The sequence below is a fragment of the Ochlerotatus camptorhynchus genome, unplaced genomic scaffold, assembly GCF_037179485.1.
Source record: "Ochlerotatus camptorhynchus isolate MF236.1 unplaced genomic scaffold, CSIRO-AGI_Acam_v1.1 ptg000319l, whole genome shotgun sequence".
NCBI classification, from domain to species: domain Eukaryota; kingdom Metazoa; phylum Arthropoda; class Insecta; order Diptera; family Culicidae; genus Ochlerotatus; species Ochlerotatus camptorhynchus.
In genome coordinates this window covers 1,238,371-1,252,669 of record NW_027040807.1, presented here as the reverse complement: position 1 = coordinate 1,252,669, position 14,299 = coordinate 1,238,371, and the positions used below count along the sequence as shown (strand labels likewise).

Sequence of the window (14,299 nt, the reverse complement as noted above, 5' to 3'; positions counted from 1 at the left end):
AATATTAATCAGCTGCGAAATACTGATTATACATTATGCTGATAACCATTATTGAGAGCGACAGGCTCACCAGCAACTTGGAGGGAGACACAGATTGCACACATGGAATTCCTTTTATAGTTTGTTCTTCTCATGAACATTATTGCAATTGGGTTGTTTAGGGGTATTGACGAGGGTATTGATACGTATACATGTTATAGCGCTATCTTGATGGTGGTTTCTGTATTGCAATTATTTGACAACCGTTATAACAAAAATCAATACGAAACTAACGATTTTAAATTGGCGCACTACTTGACTAGCCTACCCTAATAAAAAATAACCATAAACGAACGATAACCCAAATCATTGAACTATTCCACAAATGGTTTGGATGATACCCAGAACACGTCGTTAAGCAAATTAACCATACAATTTTTATTAGGGTATTGGTACCAAGCAAATCGATTAACGTACCCCATTCTAGTATCAATACTACACTATGTTTGTTTTGATTCGCTATGAAAGTTTGACACATAAAATGAGGGGCTCGTGGATTTTTCTATATTTCAAGGGGTGCATCGATTAGATTGGGACCGAAGATAGTACCTGAGCTGAGCCAAAAAGTTGAGCACGTTTTTTCGTCTATGTTTGAAGTAAATGGAAATCGAATCAGTGTAAACATTGATTAATCATAAAATGATTACATTCTAATTAAAGAGCCTGAATTTATAAAGAGACGACATGTCAAAATTGGAACAATCGATTATCTGTCAAAGTCATAAGAAAAGTCATTCCAATCGAGCAGAAAACCTGTCAAAAGGATAAGATGTCGCCCTAGATGTCGCCTCTTTATAAATTCAAGCTCTTTTATTTTAATCATTCGTTGATAAGTAATATTTCCATAGAGGTAACTCTAAGACCAGAAGGTCCCGAAGATACGTGCTCAACTTTTTGACTCAGCTCTGGTACTATCTTCGGTCCCAAGCTAATCGATGCACCCCTCGAAACAAAGGAAAATCCATGAACCCCTCATTTTATCTGTCAAACTTTCATAGCGAATCAAAACAAACATAGTGTAGTACTAGAAATTAACGGCGCCGGTGGTGTAGTGGTAAGCGTGATTACCTCTCACCCCAGCAGGCCTGGGTTCAATCCCAGTCGGTGCCACCGGGATGTTCTGAGGCATAACATCTCTGATCACGCCTTCCTTCGGATGGGAAGTAAAGCCGTTGGTCCCCGGTTCATGAGTTGATGGGTCGATAGGTAGGGTCCAGGTGTGGGAGCTGCCTTCCTGGCACGTCGGTAGCATTGGTGCTCAGCACGGAAAACAAGATCGACGGAAAAAAAACAAACCATAGGAAAAAAAAATAGTACTAGAAATTCGACTAGAATGGGATACGTTAATCGTTTGCTTGGGACCAATAGGCTAGTCAAGTAGTGAGCCAATTTAAAATCGTTAGTTTCGAATTGATTGTTGATATTTCTGAGTGTGCATGCACTTTTGCGATTATCGGTAATTTTTAACCATATCTAGGTATACTGTTCACCGAGTTTTACGTATGTGCATCTTAGCGTGATTATCGCATAACGCCATTTTTGGCTCACGATGATAGTTTGACAACAACAGCTGCCAAAAAGGATTGTTTTGATTCTTCAACTTTCGTCTGTTCGTCAGAATCTCCGATGGTACTTTTCGCTGTGACTCATCTACTTTAGATATATTTTTGCGTCGAATTAGAAAGGAACAGAAAAAACTTCGCTAAAATGTTTTCCAGTGGCCCAAATTATACAAAGTTGAAGACAAACCTTCGGCTGGCAGTTAACCGTTTAAAATTGCTTGAGAAGAAAAAGACGGAACTTGCTCAGAAAGCGCGGAAGGAAATTGCTGACTATCTAGTGGCAGGGAAACCAGAGCGGGCTAAAATCCGTGTCGAACACATCATCCGCGAGGACTATCTGGTAGAAGCTATGGAAATAGTAGAGATGTACTGTGATTTGATCTTGGCCCGATTTGGACTGGTTACCCAAATGAAAGAAATAGATGAGGGAATCGAGGAAGCTGTGAGCAGTATAGTCTGGGTTGCTCCACGATTACAGGCAGATGTCCTGGAGCTGAAGATATGTGCTGACATATTCACGGTCAAATATGGTAAACCGTTTGCGGAATCAGCTCGGGCAGCAATCCCTCCACATAAGGTGTCGGATAAGTTGATGCATAAATTGGCTATTCAAGCGCCACCAAAGCTCTTGGTTGAGAAGTACCTAATTGAAATTGCTAAGATTTTTAACGTTGAATACGAACCGGATCCGCTCGTGATGAAGGACGATAAGCCCAATCTTGGAGATAGTATACTGATCGATTTATCAGACAGGAACAATCTGGATGGAGGTGGCTCTGGTGGTGGTTCGTCTGCTGGTGGCGGCGGTGGTGGGGCACCAGCACCAATGGGATTCATTGGATATCCTCAGCCGCCACCATTGCCACATTTACCGACTGTTCCACTAACGGTTCCTTTCCATTATCCAGTAAGTATCAAAAATCATATAGCGTTAATTTTAGACCGTACATTATACAACATTTTGCATTTAGCAGGGACCCAGTGGCCAATACTTCGGATCAGCCTCAGCACCGCCGTTCAACTATAATATTCCACCGAACCCATCCGGTGCTCCGGCTGACGAAGAAAAAGATTTGAACATTAATTCAAACTTTCTTCATAAAGAGAAGAAAACTTTTGGTCATTCCGGTCCTCCGCCATCATACGCTTCGCTAAGTCCAGATGACAATATGCAGGTAATATTTTGTAAATGCTTTCTGTATCTATTTAGGTATATCTATCCAGAGTCGTTTGTCCTATTCCCTTTCTGTCTTTTGATTTAATAATTTCTCTTGTCGAATCTATTCTTCGGTTTCGGATCTTTGTGAGTACCTACCTACTTAATAAAATGTCAATATCTATTGAAATTAATTTGATAAATGTAAGCTACAATACTCTAATTACGGTCTAGCAGTTTCTAACTCGTTTCCATCTGCTCCCTTGTAGAATTCAACAAAACCAAAACCACAGCCCCGATCGAAGATTTCGCCAGAAATGAATTTCCCAGTGCTGCCGAATGTGCCAGCCGATCTACCAGATGTGCCGAACGATAACAGTCCATCTGCCAGAGGTGGTAGTGGTGGTGGTCCAGATGATAACGACGAAATTGATTTTGACGAGCTATCGAGACGCTTTGAAGAGCTGAAGAAAAGGAAGTAAGAATTCCTGTCTTTAAAAACGGTTACTAGCAGGAGTAAGATCCGGAGATTTACATTAACCTTTTTTGTGCGTCATTATACATAAGTGATTATATCTATCACGTCACGCTATATATCTGTTAATCTGTTAAGCATACAATTGAATATATTTTAATTTGGGGAATACATCTAAACCTACCGACTTTAATTATGAGACTACGGTAACTTCTATCCGAAAACTGCGAGTCTGTAAAGCAAAACTTGTTGACGCGAACGAGAAACGAAACCATGGAGCTCAGAGAACAAACAACGTACTTTGCTTCTTCAGTCCAAGGTCCTTTTTAATGTTTTTAATTTTTTTTTTATAGAAATTTTTATTCAGAGGTTCATCCCGCATAAACGCGAACTATAAATTGACCTTACCGAAAATGGTTAAACATTGTTTATAATCCCTGCTAAACTTTAACTGAAATGGTTATGAAACTTTACATGAACGTTCGTGTAATTAAGTTTTATCACAGACAAACAGACATAACACTCGCAAGTTGTTCATCGAATAAGCATTTAACGGGCAATTTAAAAGTATAGTAGTTGGAAGTACTGCCACCTGTGGCGCGCATAGTAAATTCCCTTGCATTTGACGTTTACACACTACCGCCATCTGTTCAGCGTACTACCCACCACAGTGTACTCAGATGACGGTAATGTTTTAGCGACGAGGTTTTTGTATGTGGTGTGATGTTTTTTGTTTGGAAATGAACCTTACAAATAATGGGTTGTTAAGGTACTTTGATGATTTTTGGAAAATTTCAAAAGCAGTTTTTTTTCCGACGCATAAATTCAGATTGCTGAAAGCTCGCACTATTCGATTCCTTTTGATATTTTACACAAAATGACGCGAGCTATTTGCAATCTAAAATAATGCGTCGAAAAAAAACTGCTCTTGAAATTTTCCAAAAAGCATCAAAGTAAATTGAACCAAATATATCATATTAACAATATGATCCATTCATGCCTTTTCCAAATATTGCAATGGCGACCCGCAAAATATTGCTGCACGCACCATCTAGCGTTGAAAAAGGTCAGAAACAATCATTCAGTTACAATCAAGGGGTGCGAATTTAGCACTTATTACAAAAGCACGAGTCACATTATTTTCATTAATTACATTATGTATATTACTTTTAAATTTGTCTGACATGTCACCACAGACAAACAGACATAACACATTGGATATTTCTCACTATAAAACATCGTCGCTAAAACATTACCGCCATCTGTTGAGTGCACTGTGGTGGGTAGTACGCTGAACAGATGGCGGTAGTGTGTAAACGTCAAACGCAAGGGAACTGACTATGCGCGCCACAGGTGGAGGTACTACCAACTACGATACTTTTAAATTGACCGTTAAATGCCTTTTCGATGAACAACTCGCGAGTGTTATGTCTGTTTGTCTGTGATGTCACTGTGGGCATCAAATAAAATAATATGCTGAAATAAATTCATTTGAAATATTAAACAAATTTTCATTTGGTTTACCCCTCGAGACGATAAACAAATACATTGGTAGCCTTTTTGGCCACAGAGGTGCTTTCATCGCTAAAAATTTGGTTCGCCAGTTAAGCGAAAGAGTGGATCATACACAGCAAAAAAAAATGTGATATCGATCAACGCAATTCAAGCTGATGTATGAAATAATGATGTAATAGCAAAAATCAGATACAATATTACATCAATGGATGTAATTTTGTTCGCAAAATTGCAAAATTGGTATACATCGTACAACGTAATATTACACCACCAGCGGAATGACCTCTGTGTGCAGCTGCTTGGATGTAATATTCAACAACTTTTTTTTCTGTGTATTGTTAATATAATATATTTGATTGAACCTTAAGAAACATTACCATTCATAATAGTTGTTTTCTCCATACATTTTCAAAGAGAAAACTATATTACACGCTATTTCAAAACTACCCAAATTGGGTAAACTGTGTTTGAAGTGACAAGTTGACGAACGGAAAACATCGACATGAATTTGATCGACTTTATTAATTTGTCAACTTGTTACTCCCAACATAGTTTACACATGTTTGGGTAGGTTCAGTTTTGACCGATCTGGGTGGATTCTACCCAAATTTGGGTAGTTTTGAAATAGTTTCGGACATAGGCCCATTTCAAATGTTACTCTAGTATTTTATCGTCTCATTTCCGTCACCGACTCATGGGAATGCAAACAGTTACTGTCCGGAGCTTTTTCTTTTTAGCGAAAATGGACGATCTCCGGAAAAGGTTAGAATCCGAAACGACAAACGAAGTGACAGACGCATTGCTATTGCAATTTTTCAGTGTACCACATGGCAACACCACTACTACTGGATTGTACTACATGGCAACACTACTACTAGATTGAACTAGCATTTTCACCAAATGTACTAGAATGTTTTGGTTCTGTCTCTTTCACTCTAATCAAAACTGAAATGCACAAAAAAATTACAAAATGATACGCACTCTTTGCACACTGTCAAAGAATCATTGTACTCAAAATCAACTTTGTTGAAATCAAAACAAAAAAACTAACCCATCTGGTGGATGATGGCACAAGCTTCCAAGAAAATTCTATTACAGTGAACCACATTATTTAAATGGATTTCTTTGCCAGTTAGTCGTCTGTCACTTCGTTTGTGATTAAAGTGTGCAGTTCCTATCATAATGAAAACTCATTTTGATTTCAAATGTTGCGACATAAGTCTGATATCATATTGTGCTTTCATTATGCAGTCAAGACGTTTTAAATGAAAGCAAGTTCTGCTGTTCACGTCTTGTTTAAAATTTAATTGAAATTCATCTGTCGTTGAACTAATGATTATCGTTTATCTGATTTGTTTAACACATTTTAGGTCATTCGTGACTAGCCCGAAGTGACATTTGAGCTCAAATCTTTCAGCATGAGAAGCATGGATGCTAACCATTTACGACAGGCCCGTATTCAGTAAAACATTATGAATGCAAAATCAGTAATCAAATTGATTTCATTGAAAGCAGAATTAGTTTTCCGTTTGATTCAACAGTGTAAAATTTTGCTCTCATTTTTGCTGTGTTAACCGTTAAGTCAACCAAAATGAGATCAAATGGAGTATTCAAAATAAGTTACATCATAACAGCAAATTCTGATTTCAATTTGATCTCTAACTTTGCTCGGGTTGTACCACATGGCAACACTACTACCACAAACGAAGTGACAGACGACTAACTGCCGAAGAAATCCATTTATATAATGTGGTTCACTGTAATAGAAATTTTCTTGGAAGCTTGTGCCATCATCCACCAGATGGGTTAGTTTTTTTTGTTTTGATTTGAACAAAGTTGATTTTGTGTACAATAATTCTTTGACAGTGTGCAAAGAGTGCGTATCATTTTGTCATTTTTTTATGCATTTCAGTTTTGAGTAGAGTGAAAGAGATAGAACCAAAACATTCTAATACATTTGGTGAAAATGCTAGTACAATCCAGTAGTAGTGTTGCCATGTGGTACAATCTAGTAGTAGTAGTGTTGCCATGTGGTACACTGAAAAATTGAAATAGCAGGTTAGTCACCAAAGTTTTCGAGCCGCACGGTCTGTCACTTCGTTTGTGCTACTACCATAGAGGTAACTCTAAGACCAGAAGGTCCCGAAGAAACGAGCTCAACTTTTTGGCTCAGCTCTGGTACTCTCTTCGGTCCCAAGCTAATCGATTCACCCCTCGAAACATAGGAAAAACCAATAACCCCTCATTTTATCTGTCAAACTTTCATAGTGAATCAAAACAAACATTGCGTAGTACTAGAATTTCGACAAGAATAGGGTACGTTAATCGTTTGCTTGGGACCAATAGGCTACTAAAGTGTTGAGCCAATTTAAAATCGTTAGTTTCGTATTGATTGTTGATTGAACTAGCATTTTCACCGAATGTACTAGAACGTTTTGGTTCTATCTCTTTCACTCTATACTCAAAACTGAAATGCATAAAAAAATGACAAAATGATACGCACTCTTTGCACACTGTCAAAGAATCATTGTATACAAAATCAACTTTGTTCAAATCAAAACAAAAAAACTAGCCCATCTGGTGGACGATGGCAGAAGCTTCCAAGAAAATTCTATTATGTACAGTGAACCACATTATTTAAATGGATTTGTTCGCCAGTTAGTCGTCTGTCACTTCGTTTGTGGTTGTACCATAGAGGTAACTCTAAGACCACTGGGTCCCGAAGAAAATCATTATTATTTTTGGCTCACTCAGTACCAGAACAACGGTCCCAAGCAGTCCCAAGCTATTTCACTCACCCCTGCATGTTCTGCATGAATCAACACACCCCTGATATTATCTGTCAAACTTTCATAGCGAATCAAAACAAACATAGTGTAGTAATAGAATTTCAACTAGAATAGGGTACGTTAATCGTTTGCTTGGGACCAATAGGCTACTAAAGTGGTGAGCCAATTTAAAATCGTTAGTTTCGTATTGATTATTGGTTGTACGATGTACATCGATTTTGCGAACAAAATTACATCCATTGATGTAATATTGTATCTGCTTTTTGCTATTACATCATTATTTCATACATCAGCTTGAATTACGTTGATCGATATTACATTTTTTTGCTGTTTATTAAATGAGCAGGGGCACTTTTAGCAGAAATGGGTATTTTATACCTATTAATGGGTTTTCGCGAAACACCTTGAACAAGATGGTGGTCACGCTTTATCAAAACTACCCAAATTTGGGTAGAATCGACCCAGATCGGTCAACACTGAACCTACTCAAAAATGGGTAAACTATGTGGGAAGTTACAAGTTGACAAATGGACAACATCGACATGAATTCGATCGACTTTGTTCATTTTTCAACTTGTAACTTCCAACATAGTTTACCCATTTTTGGGTAGGTTCAGTTTTGACCGATCTGGGTGGATTGTACCCAAATTTGGGTAGTTTACAAATAGCGTGTAATAATATGACATTGTGATATTTTTTTTAATGTAACTAGATACCAACATTTCATTAGGGCGAAACTGCTATTGTAAACAATGATTTCAACCAACGATTTATCCAGCTTTCCATGCTTGGTTATGGCGGCCTGTTTGTATGAATAAATGTATCCTTCACTGTGCTTTTTGACACTATCTGGATGTTCGAATTTAAACCCCTTCCCTTTCCCTCTCCCAGGAACAGAAGAAAATGGAACAACATACGCCCTCCAGTTAGTGTCAAAAAGCACAGTGAAGGATACATTTATTCATACAAACAGGCCGCCATTACCGAGCATGGAAAGCTGGATAGCAAATAAAAGCCCGCATGAACGCGAACCATAAATTGACCTTACCTAAAATGGTTAAAAATTGTTTATAATCCCTGCTAAACTTTAACTGAAATAGTTATGGAACTTTACATGAACGTTTAATGATAAAGTTTCAACCTTATGTATTATGGTTTTTTGGAACTGGACCTTACAAATAATGGGTTGTTAAGAACCATTACCGTTCCAAATTCTTGTTTTCTCCATACATTTTCGGAAAGAGAACTATATTAGCAACAATCAATACGAAACTAACGATTTTAAATTGGCTCACCACTTTAGTAGCCTATTGGTCCCAAGCAAACGATTAACGTACCCTATTCTAGTTGAAATTCTATTACTACACTATGTTTGTTTTGATTCGCTATGAAAGTTTGACAGATAACATCAGGGGTGTGTGGATTCATGCAGAACATGCAGGGGTGAGTGAAATAGCTTGGGACTGCTTGGGACCGTTGTTCTGGTACTGAGTGAGCCAAAAATAATAATGATTTTCTTCGGGACCCAGTGGTCTTAGAGTTACCTCTATGATATTAGAACGTTTTCACTTATGGTTTGAGAACTTTAATGGTAATGGTTATGGTAGTCAGTAAGGTCCACGAATGGTTTTGTAACATCGATCAACTTTATGTGGAATATATCGCGAATTGGTTGCCTGTAATTTACTGATTACCAATTCACGATATATTCCACGTAAAGATGAGCGATAATACAAAACCATTAATGGACCTTACTGACTACCATAACCTTTACCATTAATGTTCTCAAATCATAAGTAAAAACGTTCTTATATAGTTCTCTTTCTGAAAATGTATGGAGAAAACAAAAATTTGGAATGGTAATGGTTCTTAACAACCCATTATTTGTAAGGTCGAGTTCCAAAAAACCATAATACATAAGGTTGAAACTTTATCATTAAACGTTCATGTAAAGTTCCATAACCATTTCAGTTAAAGTTTAGCAGGGATTATAAACAATTTTTAACCATTTTACGTAAGGTCAATTTATGGTTCGCGTTTATGCGGGAGCTCATTCCTGTAAACTCTGTAAACTGACCATACTAGTTAATAGAGGAAACATACCTTGATAATGTTGTTAGTTTTAACGTGTGTGCTTTTTCCCTCAAGAAATCTATAGCTAAAGCCATTATAGAGATTGCTAGAGATTGATTGTCATGATTGTGTCAGTGATTTGTTTTCATCGGGAAAATTTTCGGTTATGAAGTTTTATTTTCTCCGATGAAAACATTTTGCGTATACGTATACGTGACGTAGTGTGCGTACGATAAATGTCAGCAATCTCTATAGACTTCTCTGACGTTTGTGAAATGCACAAGTATTAGTGCAGAACTTGGTGTAAATTATAAGGATTAGTGCAAGAAAACCTTTGAATTTATTCACCCAAAGTTCTGCACTAATACTTGTGCAATTCATAAACGTCAGAGAAGTCTATTGACTTCTCGACGCAAGATCTCACTAACACAACCTTGCTAGTGTAGCCGTGTAAAATCGATTTGTTTATTATTTTCAACCACGAAATCAGCTGTCAAAGAGTTCGACTTGACAGCGGTTTGTTTTTTAATTTCAGCCAGTAAAACGCATGTATTAGTGAAACTGGTCTTCAATACTAACGGTGATAGAAAACTCTAATAACAAAAAAAAATTTCGCCCTTTTGAAATATGCTGTAGGATTTTACAATCATGCCAAACCGTTTCTAAAGGGCACGAGAAGTGAAAACGTCAACGCTTGTTTTGTTTTCCTTTCCGTTCGCTGTCGCCCGCGGTCGCCATGATAAGTTTTACCCTCAGCGGTCCCACTGATTTACGCTAGTGGTCCCACTAACAAAATGAGCTTTCCTTTTCATGATTGATGACGTCATCAAGCGGTTTAGGCTGCACTAGTGAGGTTAGGTTATAATGCTCCTGTCCCTTTAAAGCGGCGTTGTGGGTGGAGAGGGAGTGAGAGAAGGAGGGTGAGAATGTTTTGGTGGGATGATTGCTTGGAGTATGCCTTATATATAAAGGTGTGCTATCGTAATGCAGAATAATAATAATAAAATAAACTATTTTGAATTTAAAGCTATTTTGAATTTAATACGTTCAAGTTTATATAGTCCACATTTGGAAATTTACAATCAATAGTGTCAAAGCAAAAAACAGCATCGATAACCCAGCTAATGGATTTTGAATAATGCTTACATTGTAATTGTGTAAGTGTAAACAGATAGGTTCTACAGAGAGTGACTGCAACGTCATATTTCCGTAGAAAGCAAAGGCAATTGTGACGTCATGAGCATCGATTTAGCGTACCTTGCAACAGAGGTTTACGTTAGTGTCCGACAGTTTCCTCAAGATGGCGTCTCGCTTGAGGTAAAATTTGCCGTTCGTTCACACAAGCTACGGACACCAAGAAGAGGAATCAAAAGCGAGTCGATTTTTTCACGCCATCAGATTCCGGGACGGGGCCGTCGATAAAAGTAATTTTGTGCCACTCCAAATAAACGGATACGGTTAAAATTAGTTTCAAAATGTGCAAAACGTTGCTGGTCATTCGGATTGATAGTTAGCGAGCTGTAAGAGTGAAAATCACGTTGGAAAAGTGTCATTTAATTTCTGCAACTTTTGCATGCAAAGCATTTTTTTCATGTCGCTTGAAAGTGGAGCACAGTGAAGGAAGACGGTGGCGGTCCGTGCTAGTGTAGGTGGGAATCATTCGCCAAACGCGGACCAGTTGCGTCATTGTGTGAGTGGGGTTGAGTTACGGAATGATGACAACGGAAGACAAAGCAGAAAAAGACGCGTTTTGACAGCGAGATGGAATTTTTCTTTTTCGTGAAAGTCGAAACGGTTTGAGATCGAAGAAACTACAGTGAACAATATTTCAATAACTATACGAAACTTTGGCTTACAGCCCCCCTTAATTTAAGTGGAAATGTACGGTAGCTTCGAGTGAAAATTTTAGTGGAATTTCGTTCAATGATTGACGGAAAAGCTGTCAGTGCGCAGTGAATGGATTTTTTAGTGTATGAAGACGAAATGACACGGTTATAAAAGTAGTAACTTCAATTTAACATAAAATCTAGACACCGAAATATAAAAATGGCATACTATCAAATTGTACCGACGGATGAGCTGAAGAATCTATATCCTCAATTGATGGAGAATGGTGGAATCCAGCTAGTGATGGGGGATGATGTTCAATTTGGCTCCCAGCAAGTAATATTGACTCAAGACCAACAGGAGTTGTTACTCAATGATGCCAATCAGCACCAACTGCAGCAGATTGTATATCAGCAGGCGACACAACAGCAGCCGCAGGCTCAGCAACCTCCACCGCCGCAGCCCCAACAACAGCAACAACAGCATGAAACTCACTATGTAATACAACAAGAAGATGGTGCTCTTACGGATGCATTTGGGCAACCAACAAATCAGCCCCAGCATATATACTACTCCGAGGTACAGAATGATGGTTCACAAATGATTCAAACAAATTTGGTTCACGAACAACCACAACAAACCACTTTGCATACGATGCAAACTGCTGCTGAACAATTGCAGCAACAGCAGCAGCAGCAACAACAGCAACAGCAGCATCAAGTGCTTCAAGTTGTCCATGGCGTCCCGCGGCCTGGACAACAGATAATTCTTCGACAACAGCCACAAGAGCTATCAAAATCTTCACAAGCGCAACAGCAAATAACTGTACAACAACCTCAGCAACATATTTTGACTCATCAACCTCCAACACAAGTAATATTGCAACATCCGCCAGGACATCAAATAGTCCATCGGCAACCACAGCAACAACAGCATCAAATAATATATGAACATGTTCAACCACAGGGTCATACGGTTCAGCAAAGCATTCAGCTGGCATCACAGTTGGTTCATCAATCACAACCTGTTTCACAACAAGCGCAGGCACAGACTCAACGTCTTAGTATTCAAAAAATAACCCCTCAACAACATCAACAATACATTCAGCAACAAATTCATCATCAACAGCAAGTACCGCAACCGCAGCAGGTAATTCAACAGCCAACCCAAATGTTACAACCACCACCAGGAGCCAGGCCGTGCTTAATCATAACTAAACCTCAGAATCAACAGGCACAGACAACTACAGTAACTGTTACTCAACAGCAAGCTCAATCGCCTCAACACATCGCCCGGATTCGTAACTATCGTCCCCGTAATACAAAACCTACCCCTCGGCAACGCCCTACTCTCCCCGTTACAACTGGTGCCCCAGGTCAAACGCAAGTTCGGCCACCCCGTCCCACCGCAGCGTTGACAAAAATTACATCAGCTCCAGTGATTCGCCAACCCGGTATTGTTCAAACTCAACAACTTCAGCCTTTAAATCAACAACAGCCACAGCAACAGCAGCAGCAGCAACAACAACAACAACAACCAGTCGCTTCTCGTACTAATATCATCTTGACCAGTACAGGGCAGAAGATTGTGGCTGTCAATCGTCCTCCGCACCTCGTGCCAACGACTTTCAATGCAGCTAAAACGCAACCTATAAAACGAGTAGCATCTGCACCGAATGTAGTCCCACCTCCACAACTCGTTCCAGTATCTCAACCTCAGGAGCCAGTTGAAACCCAACCTCAACAGCAACCGGCTCAGCAGCCGACTCAGCAGTCTCCCCATAAACCTTCCGGTGGAACGTATTCAAATGATCTAGAAGATCTCGAAGATAGTATTCAGGCAGCAGTCGTCGCTAAAGCTCCACCAAATGCAGCTCAGTCTAGCCCCCAGGCGGTACAGATGGATCAAGGAACAAACTATCAGCAGCAGGAAGTCCAACAGCAGGAAGTTCCACAGCCCCAGCAAATGCTTCAGCAACAACCTCAGCAATCCCCGCAACAACAGCAACAACAACAACTGCCGCAATCCCATTTGTTCGACGAGACCAGCAGTATTATTCAGTTGGGAAATGGTCAAACCATGACTGCTGCTCAATTCCGTTCCTTTCAAGAGAAACAACAAATTCGTCAGCAAGAAAACTTCCGCGGTGGATTCAGTCATCGTGGTCGCGGAATAATGACTGCCCGTGGTATGGTTATCCGTAAAACGGTTCCTATCAATCGGCAGCAACTAGCTCTACAACAGCAGCAGCAGCAGCAACAACAACAGAACGCACAAATGCAAATTTCCCAACAACATCACCTCATGCAACAGCAACAACAACAACAATTGGTTCAGCAACAAACTCCGGCTCCTGCATCGCAGCCGGAACCGGAACCACGCGAGAGTGCAAAGATGTTGGTCATTCTGCAAAGTGGAGAGCAACGGTTGATCACGTTCACCCTGCCGAAGGAGAGCTGCACTGTGCAGGAGCTGCTGGAACAGGTTGGAGTTCAGTTCTCCCCGGAAAGTAACATTCAGTGTATATCGAATCCTGGCGGCGACATCGACTACATCGTGACCGTTGGGGTCACAATGCAGGAAACCAATGAATATCTGAAAGCAGCGGAAAATACGATCAAAAGTCAGCAGCAACAGCAGCAGCAGTTGCAACAGCAACAACAGCAACAGCAACAGCAGCAAGTGGTAAGTGTAATTCTCCTGTATATATTTTTCTTTTCGGTAGGCTGACTTCATTGAGTATGTACCTACTTCTAAAATGAGCAATTGAAATTTGCATAACATGAGTAAACTTGATACCGAATTTTAATAGATTGGAACCTGTAAACTTGAAGTGTCCTTTTTTTTGCTGGAGCCACGGGGG

At 39.5% G+C, this 14,299-nt stretch overlaps 2 protein-coding genes across 4 annotated transcripts in view; both read left to right on the top strand.

Annotated features, from left to right (window-relative positions):
* Positions 1–1,699: 1,699 nt before the first annotated feature.
* The window catches only part of Ist1 (IST1-like protein), a 175,608-nt gene continuing 163,008 nt past the window's right edge, over positions 1,700–14,299 (top strand). Inside the window, exons 1-3 of one of the 3 annotated variants that reach the window (XM_065229698.1) lie at positions 1,700–2,508; positions 2,573–2,776; positions 3,027–3,273. In XM_065229698.1, the coding sequence (XP_065085770.1) occupies positions 1,747–2,508; positions 2,573–2,776; positions 3,027–3,239 (1,179 nt within the window). In that variant the 5' untranslated portion in view covers positions 1,700–1,746 and the 3' untranslated portion in view covers positions 3,240–3,273. Of the gene's footprint in view, positions 2,509–2,572; positions 2,777–3,026; positions 3,397–14,299 lie in introns of those variants that run through there. The other 2 variants (XM_065229699.1, XM_065229697.1) reach the window with 2 other exon arrangements.
* The window catches only part of velo (veloren), a 40,285-nt gene continuing 36,961 nt past the window's right edge, over positions 10,976–14,299 (top strand). Inside the window, exon 1 of the mRNA XM_065229672.1 lies at positions 10,976–14,121. Within this exon, the coding sequence (XP_065085744.1) occupies positions 11,656–14,121 (2,466 nt within the window). The 5' untranslated portion in view covers positions 10,976–11,655. The remainder of the gene's footprint in view (positions 14,122–14,299) is intronic.